Below are 15,103 nucleotides of genomic sequence, written 5' to 3'. Positions count from 1 at the left end.
AAAGTGGCCGCAAGGGTCGGTCGCCCGCCAAGGGCCGCTGCGACCCCGCGAACGCCGCTGCAAGCCGAACTTACATCACCCGGGCGCGGGTTAGTAGGACAGCCTCCCTCGTCGAGCCGGCGGTCTCAGTTCCTTCGTCTTTAGACATTCATGGGAATTGGGCCTCGCAGTGATTCTGCCGGCTACAAACATCATACACAATGAGGTCGATTTCATTACGTCCACTCCGCCGAGCGCTGGCGCCGTCCGCGTCCACCCAGCTTCCCCTTGCCGTCTCTCGGCTTTACTCGACGCACCCGCCCAATGCGAAGCTCAACGTTCCCGTCGACTACGCGACGACCTCTCTCCTCGCGCACTCGTCTCAGGCGGCCCTCGGCACGGCCGAGCTCCCGGCCGAAGTGCGCAATGGCACGACGAAGAAAATGAACCTGTTCCAGGCCATCAATGACGCCCTGTCGATTGCGCTGGCCGAAGACGACTCCGTCATGGTGTTTGGAGAGGACGTTGCCTTTGGCGGCGTGTTCCGGTGCACAATGAAGCTCGCCGAGACGTACGGCGCGGACCGCATCTTCAATACGCCGTTGACGGAGCAGGGCATCATGGGCTTCGCCATCGGTGTGGCAGCGGAGGGCATGCGGCCAGTAGCAGAAATCCAGTTTGCCGACTACGTATACCCGGCATTCGACCAGCTCGTCAATGAAGCGGCCAAGTTCCGATACAGAGACGGCGCGTGCGGTCGCAGCGTGGGCGGTCTCACAGTCCGGATGCCTTGCGGCGGCGTCGGACACGGCGCCCTCTACCACTCCCAGTCCCCTGAGAGCTTGTTCACGCACATCCCTGGACTGCGAGTGATCATGCCGAGGTCACCCCTCCAGGCCAAGGGTCTCTTGCTGTCAGCCATTCGTAGCAACGACCCGTGCATCTTCATGGAGCCCAAGATACTCTACCGGGCCGCTGTCGAGCAAGTGCCCGCAGGGGCGTACACTCTGCCGCTGTCCAAGGCGGAGGTTCTGAAGGAGGGCAAGGACGTGACGATTGTGTCCTACGGTCAACCACTGTACACTTGCATGTCGGCCATCCAAAAGGCCGAAGAGGAGCTGGGCATCTCCGTGGAGCTCATCGACCTCAGGACGCTGTACCCGTGGGACAAGGAGTGCGTCTTTGAGAGCGTCCGCAAGACGGGCCACTGTATCGTGGTGCATGAGGCGATGGTCAATGCCGGCGTCGGCGCGGAGGTTGCTGCAGCCATCCAGGAGGACCCGGATACGTTCCTGCGACTGGAGGCGCCAGTTGCGAGGGTTGCGGGATGGAGCATTCACACGCCGTTGTTGTATGAGAAGTTCAACATTCCGGATGTTGCGAGTAAGTGGCCTTTTCTGCGAGCCTGTGAACAGTTTGCTGACCTACCTAGGGGTTTATGATAATATTAAGCGGGTGTTGGACTACTGAGGTGGGAGCATGGACGTCAACTTTTAATACATACCCATGATGATCAATCTGAAGACGTGTGTGGGCTTAGACCTAGACTTTGGAAGGCGAAAGGATACCAAACTGAAGCCCAAGGCTGATCTACCGTTGCCATGTCGTGTTCGCTACTAGGAGACCAAAGTTGTAAAATCAATCGCCCTTTGAATTGCAAGCAGTGAATGCAAAGAAAGAATCGTATCTGATGTCCTGGCGACTTGATGGAAAGGTACAACTTGATTGTGCGTCATTCTGGCAGAGGTGGAGGTTGCGCACTAACAATTAATGCCCCTTTCCTGGCCAATCCGTCGCTGCCCCCGTCATCGTCCGTCGTCGGTGTCCCGCCAATTGCCCCGCATCAGGTATCTCATGTTTCAACGTCCACCGCCGCATCATCACCGCCAACGCGATATTACAAGCATACATCACTCTGGCAAATCACCCCAGAATGTCCCAAGTCGAGACCGTGTCCTCCTTCGTGGAGGGAGCCCCCCCTGGCGAGGTACGTCGAGCTGTTTCCACCGTGCACACCCCGAGCTGACCTGATTGAAGCTCGCAGATGTCATCGCAGGTAACGACACGCCGCCGCCGGTTCGCAGCCCGACCGACAGCTAACCCGACAAAGACATCAAGTCCCTCACCGTGTCCGACCCCGAACTCGTTTCGAGCCTCGAGCCGGCGTTCGAGAAGTACAATGAGGAGCAGTTCATCACAGTGAAGCTGCCCGGCGGCAGCCAGCAGGTCGGTCAAGCGGCGGTCGAGGGAGCAATCGGAAGCTAAGGGAATACATCAGGTCATCGTCAGCTCTCACAACTCGCTGGGCAACGGTCAATACTTTGACGTCGAGAGCTCCACGAGCTTCACCTTCGACCACAGCACACAGAAGGCCAGCAACGCGCAGAGCTACGTTCTGGAGGGCGCCAACGCCGACTTGATGTAGGTGACGCTGCGTGGATGGGAGGGATGGTGCTAAACGGAATGCAGCAAGTCGACGCTGAAGAGCCTCGGCCCCTACGTCAAGGAGCACTTCCCCAACGCCGCGTACGGAGTCTACCCGACCGAGAACGACTCCAAGGTCGCCGTCATTATCGTTTCCAACAAGTACTCTCCCAACAACTTTTGGTACGCACCCTCTCCACAGCTCCTCGAGCCTTGCTGACATGCCCAGGAACGGCCGCTGGCGCTCCCTCTACATCTACGACCCCTCCTCCGAGAGCCTCGAGGGCTCGGTCAAGGTCGACGTGCACTACTACGAAGACGGCAACGTCCGCCTGCTCACCAGCCGCCCCACACAGACGTCCGTCTCGGGCACCGGCGCCGGCATCGTCAAGGAGATTTCGAACTCGGAGAAGAAGTACCAGGAGGAGCTCAACAGGGGGTTCACGAATCTGAGCGAGGGAGCGTTCAAGGGCCTGAGACGGCAGCTGCCCGTGACCAGACAGAAGATTGAGTGGGACAAGATCACCTCGTACCGTCTCGGACAGGACATTGGTGGAGGCAGCGGAAGGCGATGAGCTGGGGACGGGGCCGTGTTGAGTAGACGTTAGATCGATATCCTCCGTGCATTTAACAGGCGTCCAACTGGAGCGAGACTCCCTTCGTCTGTCACGGCAATGCTTCGGTGATGTATTCCCACATACTCGGGACCGCCTCAATAAAAGAGTGGCTAAAACAGCCGTATGCATATCTGATGGAATGCAGCAAAAGCGTGTGTGCCGGCGATTTTTACCCGTTCAGGAAATAAACCGCGAGCCACGGCCAAAATGCCTTGGGAACCGATATCAGAAGCCAGCGTGATTACCCCGCGCGTTCCCCGCCTTTTGCATCTGTATGGAATTGACATCACGATCCCGGGGGACGCACGGAGTGCCTCGGCATCATCCCGAACTCCCAGATGTCAGCGAGCGGGATTGACATGCGGGCAGAAAAGCCGTACGGGCTGTAAGTCAGAGACAGCTGAGCCGGTCTTATGTAGTGCGGACTGAAGGGGACGGCCGCTCTGCAGGCAGCATGGGTGATTTATCTGAATCAGGTCTGCCGTCCCAGGTCTTGGAATATTCCGTGTGCTCCGTGGGATTTCGGACTGTCAACCGTCGGCCAAGAGTCCGTGAGCGCCATTTACGCGCCCACAGGGACCCCGCGGAACCGGTGAGATAAGGAACATTCCGACGGGCACAAGTCTCGAGGAACCCAACCCAGTGGCTAGAGGACGAGCGGGTTGTGGGTATGGCTGGATGATTGGCAATCCCCCCCGCGGGACGCATTACACTGGACCGGCCAGCTGCGGCGTTGCACTCGGTCGGGTTGCTTGTCGAGCCCAGTGATGTAGCAATGCAAGGATACGAACACGAAATACTGGGGAACGGACCGGACCCTGTGGCTGAAATTCCGGCAGACGACGAGCGGTTTCCGCTGTAGATATTCGCAGAGGGTTTGCGACGTGGAAGCGGAACTGAGAGGAGGATCGCTACTCGTCGAACCAGCCACGCGCAGCGGACACCGACAGGATTCCGGCAAGAGGCCCGCGTTTCGAAACGAGCTAACTGGACGCAGCAGCTTGGGCGGTCAGGACAGGCACGGCGTGCCCTCACATCGCAGTGCTTGCTCTCTTCTGAGCAACGTTCGCCCTGACTCGGAGACAGCCTGGTCAAGTCTCAATGGGCGGGGAAGAGACGTGGCACTGCCTAGGACCAAGGTAAGGAACGGGTGTCGCAGGGTAAGGCGAGGCAGAGGCAGGCTTGGGAGACCTAAGTTTGCGAATACAGTCGTGGGTGACATACGCCGTATTCACATTCATTTGCCAGCCCTTCCCGAGTGCGATGCCGACAGGAACGGCGGCATCACATTCGCTCCGCCGGGGTGCCAGCCCCGCTCCCACTCTCTGGGCATTGGACCTCTCCAGTCAGTCTCCAGCTGGGCTCTCAACCTCCCGTTGCTGCCCCTAAAAACGGTACCTCGAAGGCTCAATCCCTCTAAACCCTGGACGCCCAATCCACCAGGCCGGCGAATCACAGCAGGCGTGCACTAATTTCGGTGTCCCTCATTGGCCCGAAAGCCCCCCCTGAGCGGACCCCCGATATCCTTTTTCCCCCCAAGCTGCAATTGTGTCCACTGTCAAAGCAGAAGCTTCCATCAGCTATCCCCCCCAATTTTACGCGATAATAGTGAAGCGGGCTCAACAACATCCGAGCTGGCCTGATTGTGCAACTGCCACCTCTAAATCTCGCCAAAAAGTCTCTTTGTCCTGCTTCTTCACCTGCCTCGCACATCCACCCACCAAGTTTCACCGAAACAAAAGAACGCTTCGCAACCACGTTTGCTGCTCAACAAAAGCCACGTTTATCACCAACAGAACGAGAACCCTCTCTTGCGAAATCTGTCACAATGGGCGGCGTCGAACTCACCTACCAGGATGTTGCCGAGCACAACACCAAGAAGGACATTTACATTGTAGTCCACGACAAGATCTACGACTGCACCAAGTTTGTCGACGAGCACCCGTGAGTACTCTACCTCAGCTGCCCCTGAATGGCCGGCTCCGCCATTGTCCGTCTGTTCTTCCCAACTGACGTTTTGTCTCTAGCGGTGGTGAGGAGGTTCTGCTCGATGTCGGCGGTCAGGATGCCTCCGAGGCTTTCGAGGATGTCGGCCACAGCGACGAGGCCCGCGAGACCCTCGACCAGCTGTACATTGGCGACCTGAAGCGCCAGGTAAGCTGAACCCTCTCCGCGCATGCGCGCATGCTCGGGATATTCACGGCTAACGCTCTTCTTTCTCTTCCCAGCCCGGCGACCCTTCCCCCAAGAAGCAAACCGCTCCCGCCACCTCTGCCGGCCACACCGAGAGCCCCGGCTTCGGCATCGGCCTGTACGCCGTCCTCCTCATCGGCGGTGTCCTCGCCTACGTCGCCTACAACTACCAGCAGCAGCAACAGCAGCAGTCCGCATAAGTTCCTCAGCGGACTTTTGTCGTGTGTTTTTTTGACTGCCAAGCGAGTACATTGGGGGGAATGATGGAAGCCGTCACCGCGCACGGTTCCAGAGGGGAAACGCGCGCGCGCCGCCCCGTAATGAGGCACCCAGGCGGATGTGATGGGATTGATGACGGGTCTCTCTCGTCTCTGCGATCATCTGACAAGAGGTTTGACGTCGGTCGGCAGGAGCTTTTTTGACGTCGTGAGGCGGATCTGGCTGGTTGTGCTTCGACTGAGCCAAATCTGCCGGTTGAAGATATTGCTTTTAATAGAATATACGTTCGGTCACGATTCTTATGGACATTTGTTTACGGGGTGTTTGGAGACGCGCAAGAAGCGCTGGATATAGTTGACAACAAGGATTGTGTCTTGCTGTCTGCGATTCTCTGGACAATTCGGACTCGAGATGCTTGTGACTGGCTGCTCAGCGCTGACCGCTGTGATGGTGCGCATGTCACCATCCATTGCGGCCAATGCCAGGACGCCTTATTCCAGACGTACCTCTATAGTCCAGACTTGTCTGCCGTGAATCAAAAACCATATCTTCCAAGGTCAACTCCCACTCTTGACGGCCACTTTCGGCTCCCACTCTTGCGTCAACCCGCCATAGGGGCATGGCCCGTGCATGCTATATCCACAGCCACTCTGTCGCCAGCTTCTGAGAGACAACAGCCGGAACCCATCGGAAAATTGCATGAGACACCCACAAGGTACATGATGGGTCTATCATTGATGGAAGCGAGAGTCCGTAGGCGTCCATCGGAAATTCATTCGATCGGAGATAAAGGTGCCTGGCGTGGCTTAGCTCATCAGCCACGTCCGTGCGCCACAGTGTCGAACGTCCAAGAAGATTGAATCAGCAGCTTCCCATCTTGGCTCAGCAAAGAATCTTCCCTCCGTCACCCTGCTTGCGCCGTCATTGTCAACCGGCTGATCGCAGCAAACGTCTGGATATAGTTGTGGATATTGAAGCAGCGGGAACGACAGGAGGAAACCGAACAAGGCACGACAGCGCGATCCGAGGAGAGCGACCGCGAGGACGAGGCAGCGAGCCGCCGACGACAGGTCGACGCCGCCCGGCTCACGCAGCTGACCATTGAAGCGAAGCATTGTCGAGGACCTGGGGATCTGCGAGATACGAGCGACGGGCCAAAGACTCCCGAAAGACTTGATCTTCTTCCTGCTTCTCGATCGGCAGAGGCGCGCGGCTGCCTGGTCACTAAACGAGCAGCTATCGAGCTAGCAACCACCTACAACCGCATGCTGAGAAGCATCTACAACCCGTTATCGACTCCCTCCAATATATACTAGACACCGTTTCACCCGCCGCCAAGATGTCGTCCCTCCTCGAGAAGCAAAAGGCAGCCTTCAACAGCTCGCTCGCCTCGGCCGCCAGCAAGCTGACGGCCAAGAAGCCGTCGTTGGCGCCGCCCTCGCCCTCTCCTTCCGTCGGCAGCACCGCATCCAAGAACGATGCCTCGTCCGGCAAGCGCAAGCGCGACCCCAACGCTGTCGTCTACTCGCAGCCTCAGAACACTAGTTTTGGTCAGGAGGTCTTCACGCAGATGCAGTATGCCCTCGAGTGGCTCAAGGGCAAGGACGAGCCAAAGACGGCCACCGAGATCTTTGACCACCTGGGCCAGACGCGCAGCACCGACAAGCACAAGCAGTCGCTGGTCGAGGCCATGCGCCGCCACCCGCGCATCCAGTGGGTCCCCGACTCGAAGCTCTCGGAGCAGACGTGGAGGACCGGCACGTACGTCCACCGGCCCATCATCCCTGGCGTCAAGGACAAGATTTCGCTCCTGCGCCACCTGCAGAGCAAGAAGGACGCCGAAGGAACCAACGTCAAGGACCTGAAAGACGGCTGGCCCGACTGCGACCAGGCGTTGATGGAGCTGGAGCGCGAGCACAAGATCCTCATCGTCAAGACGAAGAAGGAGCAGCACCCGCGCGCCATCTGGCTCGACGACGCGACGCTGCACCACCACGTTGATGACGAGTTCAAGCGCATGTGGAACGCCGTCGAGGTGCCGAGCACCGACGACATCGTCAAGAAGCTCGTCTCCGTCGGACAGAAGCCCGCCAGCGCCGACCCGAGCCTCATCAAGAAGGTCGATCCCAAGAACAACAAGCAAAAGAAGCGCGCCGTCCGCCGCACCGGCAAGACGACCAACACGCACATGGAGCATCTGCTCAAGGACTACAGCCACCTTACTAAGCGGTAGATGGATACATTCGGCTGCATTTCTGGCGTTTTGATGGGCGGTGGCTCTTTGGGCGAATTCGGATAGGTTTCCTCGGTCTTATAGAATGGGTTTCAGACTGGCTTTGTCACGGCCGATCAGGGACAAGTCCTGTGATAAGGGGCAGAAAAGGCGATGAATAAACATATTACCAGACCCGATGCTCAACTGTGGTATCATCCGCGCCGCTATGCTGCTGACTCGACTAGGCAACCCTCTCTCACTCCTCGGCCACCCTCTCAAAAACTCTCAGAAAGACGTCCGGCTCCTGTTTCCCGCCGACACGCCACCGACCCTGGATGGTGAAGGTGGGCACGCCGTTCACGCCCGCTTTCCTCGCCCGAATGACCTCGCCGTCGACAATCTCGCCAGCGCGCTCGCTGTCGAGCACCCTCGCAGCCTCGTGCTCGTCCAGCCCCGCCGCCGCCGCCGCCGCCAGCAGGAACTCCCTGTCCGAAATGTCGGCACCCTCCTCAAAATGGCCCCGGAAGAGGGCATCCAGCAGCCGGTCCTGCACGTCGAAGCCTTTCATCAACGCGAGGGCGATGAGCTTGTGGCACTGCCGAGAGTTGCCCGTGGTACCGCTAATGTCGAGCTTGATGCCCGCCCGGCTGCAGTCGGACGAGATGCGTTCGAAGGCCGTCTCGAAATCGCCCGCCACGGAGAACGTCCTCGTGTAGACGGTGCGCTTATCGTATCCTGTCTGCGTCAGTGCGAGTCCGGGCGAGAATGGACGGCCAACCGACCAGAGTTCTTCATCGCCGGGCTGAGATAGAAGGGCTTCCATGCCACCTGGAACTCGGCGGACGGGTCCGTCTCGCGGTACAGCTCCATCGCGCGGTCGAGGTTCTTTTTGCCGACGTAGCACCACGGACAGAGCATGTCCGTGACGGCCTCGATACGAATGACTGTCATTTTTGTTGTGTCTCGTGAGATTCTGCAGAATGTTGAGAGTGGTGGGCGAAAACTTGATATTCCTCTTAGCCCCTAAGCAGAAAAGCCTCGGTCCGCGATGGCGTCAAACCGCGTGGGATCAGCTACACGCTCTGCGGGGACTACTAACTTCAATCCGGGGATGGACGGGCAAAAAGCGAAAGAATGAATCAGGGCCGGCCATGCATCTTAAGTCTCGAGAGAGCGTCTTCTTTTTTTTTTTCCTCACTTCGGCCGCCCACGCCTCAGGTGAGGTCAAGAGACCCAAGGCACGACGACATGAATAGTAATCATCAGGCTTGCTTCCCGCCGGCTGAGCTGCCAGTGATAAATATCTCACAAACACCCAGACACTGTTTCTGCCTCTTACGCACCCCCCTCCCCTTCTCGGCTTACACCAAGACAATCAAACACGGCAGAAGTTCCACCAGAGCCTGTATACTAATCGAGTCATCTCTGGGGCTACCGAGAACGAGACGTTTGGATTTGCGATTCAAGACGGCAAGCGCAGAGCTGGAAAACGGGTACACTCGGACTAGCAATCTACCTTTGGGGGGATGCCACGCGCAACACCCGCCCTGCCCGTCTCACTAAAGCCAAACAGGGAGCCGTCCGTCTCCGATTTCCTCTCGCATTATCCGAGCTCCTGAGTCCTCAGAAGGACGATTCAAGATTTCGAGTTGAGTAATCACATATTTCCCAAATGCAGCAAATGCAGCAACCAACACCTGCGAGACAGCCGACCAACCAAATGCCACCCGCGGAAGGCGGTCCTCTGCCCCCGGCAAAAACACTTTTTTTTTTTTTTCTGATTTTCTCATCAATCCGAGACCAGGACGAACGACGTATGCCTCGGGTCTGAATCGCCCCGCCCGCCTCACTTCTGCTGCTGAGGCACTGAGGCTTGGTCGCCCCGATTATAAAACAAGAACCGCGTTTGGTCGTCAGCTTTCGGTGATGAGGAAATGGTTCGGCCGAGGACCTGTCGTCCAGCCGCTGTCAGCGCATGCAGGAGCGAGGCCATTTGTTAAGTAGCCACGCGTGGCCGCCCCCTTGGTATCGAAGCCCGTCGGCCCAGCTGCCATTCCATCATGAGTTTGCCAAGTGCGGCGGGTCGCCATCCCCGGACCATCCAACGCAACGCTACCTTAGACTTGCCCCGTCGTGCACACACTGACCATCGTGAGATCGAACCTCAAGCTTGGCCCTGGTCACGACTGCTCCCCACTTGGATTGTCACTGAGATCACAGGAGTTTTGCTATCCAAGCAGTGTCCACTACACATGCGTGTAATCCGTATCCCTTCTCATCGCCTATATTGTTGTCGTCTATCATCATCTATCATCATCGTCGTCTTCTGTCGTCTTCTGTCGTCCTCGTTGTTGTTGTTGTCGGTTTCTCTGCTACTTTCGTCCCCATCGAGGCATTAGGTGTACTACAATTGATGCTGTTGAGAACACTGCTCCCCGCCGAGATTGTCACTGAATTCACAGACTTGTGAGAAGAATAAGCTACTCGCGTTCATTGTCTAGTACAGGTTTGCATACAAAGATCCGCAACAAAACAAGAGTCCAGTCCTTTATCGGGGTGTCCCGCCCAGGAGCGCTCGTTTCCTGTTCTTGGAAACTCCTCCCAACCGTTGCCTCCCGCCAATGCCTATGCAGGCCCAGAGTCATCATGAAGTTGTGCTATCCGCCCGTCTATCAAACTACAAAAGAAAAGGCGTGTTTTTAACGAACCAGATGGCTGACCGACCCTGTGGTATCTCCCTGACCCGTTCCCGGTGCAGCCCGCAGTATTAAAGTTGTATGTATTTACCCACCCACCACCTTGCCATGCACAAACTTTTCGTTACTCGAGGAAAAAGAAAAAAGACACAACTGTCCTAGGAAGACAGTTCCACGGCGCAGACAGATCACTCGCCCTGGGGAGACTCCTAGTGGGCGCCCGCCCACAGTTCGCTCTGACGACCCTTGATATCGTAGGCGGCGGGGGGCTCCGTGCTCTGGGGGCGGCGGACCTGGCCGGCGTTGCCGTAGAACATCTGGCCGCCGAGCGAGGGGGCAGACGGGTACGCGTCGGGGTCGGGGTAGGTGTATCCGTTGCCGCCATTGCTGCTGTGCGAGGGCGACGGGACGTGGGACGGGGACTGCCAGCCGACGCTGCTCATGTGAGGGCTGCCGCCTGCGCTACCGGGACCCGAGTGCTGCTCGACGCTGGGCTCCAGCGTGGGAGGAGGTCCGTAGCCCGTGGGGTGGGACGTCGGGCGGATGCCGTTGTTGTAGCCGGCCGATGTTGTCGACGCAGGGCTGCCGACGTGCATGTCGCGCTGGAGGTGCACGGGGAGGGAGCTGTTGCCCATGTACTGGAACTCGGCGTTGGCACGGTGCATGTTGTCCGCGCTGGGAGACATTGACAGGGTCCGCTGGCCGGGCGAGGGTGTCGTCAGAGGGGAGCCACGGTTGGACATGGCGTCGCCGTCGGAGCGGGTGGGCTTCGCAGCAGCTCCGCGGGCGGCAAGCGCGGCGGCGGTGGCCGCAGCGGCCTCCTCGACGGTGCCGGTGTGGTGGTTTTGATGCCTGGTCAAGGTGGTGCGGCGGGTGAAGGTCTTTTGGCAGTCGGCGTACGGGCACTTGTACGGACGCTTGCCGGAGTGGATTCGGCGGTGACGGGCGAGGGAACTGCTGTCGCTGAAGGGCTTGCCGCACCGCTCGCACATGTGAGGCTTTTCGCCCGTGTGGACACGCTGGTGGACGGTGAGAGCAGATCGCTGGATGAATTGTTTGCCGCAGTTGGGGAAGTCGCAGACGTGAGGGCGGATACCGCTGTGAATGCGTTCTGTTCAAGTTAGTGCTGGCCCTCGAGACCTTAGATTAGTACATACCGTGACGGGCCAGGTCGCTGCGGCGGGCGAAGCCCTTGCCGCAGGTGCTGCACGGGTAGGCCTTTGCAGGCTGCTGAGGTGCCTGCTGCTCGGGCGCCTTATAGCCCATGTGCTGAGACATCTCTTGCGGGATGCCAGGCAGGATCGGTGCCATGTGAGAGACAGGAACCTGCATGGACATCGGGGCGCCGACCATGGCGCTGGGAGAGGGGTATGAGCCGGCGCTGGGCGACGGGTATGATCGTGGGACACCTTCCATGGTGTGACGAGAGTGCTGGGAGTATTCGGATCCGTGAGGGGAGCCGGCGCGGTCCATTGGGGGTTCGGCCATGTTTCTCGCGGTGAGTTGAGGGAGATGAGGCATCTGGCGATCCGGGGTGTTTCCGGTGTGCATGGGGGCGTGTTGTTGCATAGCTCTTTGATTCATCAAGTTGCCAATGTCCATTACTTCGCCCGGAACAGGCGACCTCATATTACGATGGAAATCGCCAGTCGGTGTCAGTATCCCTGCTGCGTGGATGGCCAGCTTGCAGGATGGTTTTCGGACGGTTCACCGCGTCAGACGAAGGTGACTTTAGGTTCAAAAGGACTGCGTGTTCTTGAAAAAAGTTAGTATACAGAGCGACACCGATAGGCAAGAGGCTAAAAGGACGAAGGCGCCTAGGGAGCAGCGCCATCTTGAGGGGGGAAGCACATCGCCACGAGTAGGGAGCGTTTTGAGTGCGACTCCACACACAGGGTTGGGCAAAGCAAAATGATCGCGGGGGTAGCCCGGCATGCTCGCTGGCATGACTAGAAGTGCCAGGAGCACCTGGTGGCGGATCCGGGCTGAATCAGACTGACGGGTTGTGCTCGCAGGCTTACCTTGTACGGGTGCTGCGAAAAATCCGGGAGAGACCGATCAAAGATCACAGACCAGTATGTTGCTCGTCCTTGCCGCCCAAAGTATCCGCCTGGGTCAAGCTTCGCTCGAGTCGAGATCGGTGTTGCTTGGTGTTGAGTGGATAGCCGGAGCGGTGACGATTATATATAGTGACTCGGGTTGTGTCGGTAACAATATCGACGTGGCGCAAGGCGTGGTGATGATCGTAGAACGGAGGCACAGCCCACCACAGATGCGTTGATTAATCGTCAGAGATGGCACGCGTGCGGAGAGCACTCGTAGAGGCGATCGAGGGATGGTGATGGTCCTGCTCGGATGTGTGCGAGTCGAGTCGCGGTGATAGCGGAAAAGCAGAGGGAGTGAATAGGTGTGAAGGTGGCCGTATCAGATCGACCAACTAGACGCGCCTCCTGTCAGTAGATGCAGATGGAAGGCCTGATATACAGGCTAGAAGAGTGTCAAAGCCAGGATTGATGGCCAGGAGAGAGTGTGTGGAAGGAAAAGCTGGTGCTTCCGACGCCGAGGGCTGTCCAGTGTCGAGGAGTGTTTGTCAAAGTTCGCGTACAGACGGTCTCGGATGAGATGAGGTAACAGGGGCCAAGAAACCTTATGATCGGGGGTGCAGATGGTCCGGCAGGGTTAGGGGAAAAGTGGACGTGTGAGAGCGCGAAGTAAGAGAGAAAAAAAAAAAAAATTAGCTGCGGCGACGTGACCAAGGCGCTGGACAGCCCCAGAAGTGGCCCCAGGCAAGGCGGCAGCCACAGGCCAACACGGTTGGAGGTACGTACCGCCACGCGCAGCACGGAGGAAGGAGCAGGCAGTGGCAGTGGCAGCGGCAGCCAGCGGCAACAACCCAAATGGCGTGGGAACAAGCCAGGAACGCTGCCGGGTGAACAGGCCAACGACGTGAACGCTGCAAACAGGAACGGGAAACGGGCAAACGACGACGTCGATGGACCTCGATGCGGCGGCGGCAGAAATGAAGGGGGGCAGGAAAGTAAACAGAAAAAGCGGTGCAGCTTACCTGATGACCACGACCTGGGTATCTCGATGCGGGTTTGCAGTTCCTTTTCGGTGTCGGAATGCGTCGTCAATGGCAAGGAAAGGAAAGAAAAGGTAGGAAAAAGAAAGCACGGTTGACTGAGTTTTGTCGCTACTGCAGAGGGAGCGTTGAGATATGTAAGGTGTGGGAAAAAAGGGCCCCCTTCCTGCTTGGTGTATGCGCGTGTGTGGGATGCGGTGCGTTGCGGCGGTGCGAGCAAAAGCCTGAGCCTGAGCAGAGAGCAAGGGAAAGGAAGGAAGAAGCTGTGACGCAGCAGGCGGAGCGCAGGGACTGACGGACGGGGTTCGGCAGGTATTATAAAAATGTCAACCACGGAGACGATCCTTTTAGTGAGACCGGGGGGGCAGAAAGGAAGGAGGGAAGGGGGGGTGACGGATCGATCAGAAGAGCCAGGTAGGGGCCGGACAGGTTGTTGTGGACATGGGCAGGACGATGGGCGGTGGTGGACGGACGGGATGGGGACAAAAGAAATGGGTTTACTTTATGAATCGAATGAGAGGTGAGAGCAGAATATGAATAAGGATAAGTAAGGGTAGGTAGGCAAAAGTGAGGTACGGATGACGGACGGTGTGTCGAGGTACATTCATACATACTTTGCAGAGCGAGGTACTTGTTTGATGGCCCCGCGTATCCTGACTGACTTGACAGAGGAGAGAAAAAGATTCATTACACACGCACTCATCTCGTTCATACATGGCCTCTTCCACCACACACACCCACGAGTGTGCTGCGTACCTTTCCATCCTCATTCAATCTTTTGCACACAGTACCAGGCGAGCACACACACGCATACACACACACACAAGTAACAGCGAGAAAGGCAGCTCCTGAGATGCGAGGTGCTCGACTCGCACGCGCACCCTCCCCCCAAGTCAGGTCAAGTGAGATGTCCCAAGTGCGGAAGCTTGGTGAATTGAAACGAACGGTTTAGCTGGGACGCTGGCCAGAGTGGACACCGGGGCCATTCACGCTGAAGCAGGAACGAACGGGGGTGACGGGGGTTGGCAGAGCCACGGCAGGGCCAGGAGGTCACCCTAGGTGGCCCTGAGGTGGGTGGGTACGAGGGCACTTCGGTACGTGGGGACCTCACCCTGCTTAGGTCACATCTTTCCACGTCCTTTCCTCAGCAGGGGTGCGTGCCCCCTGCCCTGCTCGCCCACCCCTGCCTTCCTCGCCTTCCACGTCCTTTCCTCTTCCTGCCTTCCCTGCCCTTCTGTCGCCCAAACCGTACACTGAGTTTCCACCTGCCGCAGGTTCCCACCACACGTACCTGTCTGCCACTGTCAGTGTCTGCGCCTGCACCTGTCGTACCCAGTGCGCACAGTGCGGACCGCCCTCGACTTTGACTTGCCCGGGCAGCGAGTGACCTCAGCTCACTCGTGCACACGGAGTGCTCCCTGAGAGGCCTGAGGTAACCTGACGGGAGGTGCTGGATCTGCCCTGTTGGACCAAGGAGACCTCCCTGTCAGTGACGATCGTCCTGGCGCTGTTGTTCCATTGCCGGTTGGGCCACCGCTGGTCGTGGGAGGGCATTCAGGGGTTGGGACCGCCCTGCGAGCTGCACCTGGAGCTGACGCTTGCGGGCGGACTGCCCTTTCGTCGCCCATGGCTTTACAGTCGTCTTTTGCAATTGCCATTGGCAGCGCCGTCGATGGAA

General features: G+C 58.2%; 5 protein-coding genes across 5 annotated transcripts; 3 read left to right on the top strand and 2 right to left on the bottom strand.

The window, feature by feature from the left end:
- Positions 1–200: 200 nt before the first annotated feature.
- GCG54_00002627 (F-actin-capping protein subunit alpha) lies at positions 201–2,978 on the top strand (the record flags this gene model as incomplete). Its single annotated transcript, XM_045402716.1, has 6 exons — positions 201–1,362; positions 1,827–1,966; positions 2,098–2,205; positions 2,258–2,400; positions 2,449–2,586; positions 2,633–2,978. 6 exons carry the CDS (start codon positions 201–203, stop codon positions 2,976–2,978), a joined length of 2,037 nt encoding a protein of 678 aa, XP_045269334.1.
- A 1,870-nt stretch (positions 2,979–4,848) lies between these two features.
- GCG54_00002626 (putative cytochrome b5) lies at positions 4,849–5,413 on the top strand (the record flags this gene model as incomplete). Its single annotated transcript, XM_045402715.1, has 3 exons — positions 4,849–4,964; positions 5,048–5,174; positions 5,249–5,413. The coding sequence occupies 3 exons, from the start codon at positions 4,849–4,851 to the stop codon at positions 5,411–5,413; spliced, it is 408 nt and encodes a 135-aa protein (XP_045269333.1).
- Positions 5,414–6,771: 1,358 nt separating this feature from the next.
- On the top strand, positions 6,772–7,665 carry GCG54_00002625 (Transcription initiation factor IIE subunit beta; the record flags this gene model as incomplete). Its single annotated transcript, XM_045402714.1, has 1 exon — positions 6,772–7,665. The coding sequence occupies one exon, from the start codon at positions 6,772–6,774 to the stop codon at positions 7,663–7,665; it is 894 nt and encodes a 297-aa protein (XP_045269332.1).
- Positions 7,666–7,903: 238 nt separating this feature from the next.
- GCG54_00002624 (uncharacterized protein) lies at positions 7,904–8,598 on the bottom strand (the record flags this gene model as incomplete). Its single annotated transcript, XM_045402713.1, has 2 exons — positions 7,904–8,382; positions 8,430–8,598. The coding sequence occupies 2 exons, from the start codon at positions 8,596–8,598 to the stop codon at positions 7,904–7,906; spliced, it is 648 nt and encodes a 215-aa protein (XP_045269331.1).
- Positions 8,599–10,552: 1,954 nt separating this feature from the next.
- On the bottom strand, positions 10,553–11,945 carry GCG54_00002623 (uncharacterized protein; the record flags this gene model as incomplete). Its single annotated transcript, XM_045402712.1, has 2 exons — positions 10,553–11,454; positions 11,501–11,945. The coding sequence occupies 2 exons, from the start codon at positions 11,943–11,945 to the stop codon at positions 10,553–10,555; spliced, it is 1,347 nt and encodes a 448-aa protein (XP_045269330.1).
- Between the last annotated feature and the right edge of the window lie 3,158 nt (positions 11,946–15,103).

This window comes from Colletotrichum gloeosporioides (assembly GCF_011800055.1).
Source record: "Colletotrichum gloeosporioides strain Lc1 chromosome Unknown consensus_13, whole genome shotgun sequence".
Classification (NCBI taxonomy): Eukaryota; Fungi; Ascomycota; class Sordariomycetes; order Glomerellales; family Glomerellaceae; genus Colletotrichum; species Colletotrichum gloeosporioides.
This window is presented reverse-complemented; position numbering and strand designations above follow the sequence as displayed.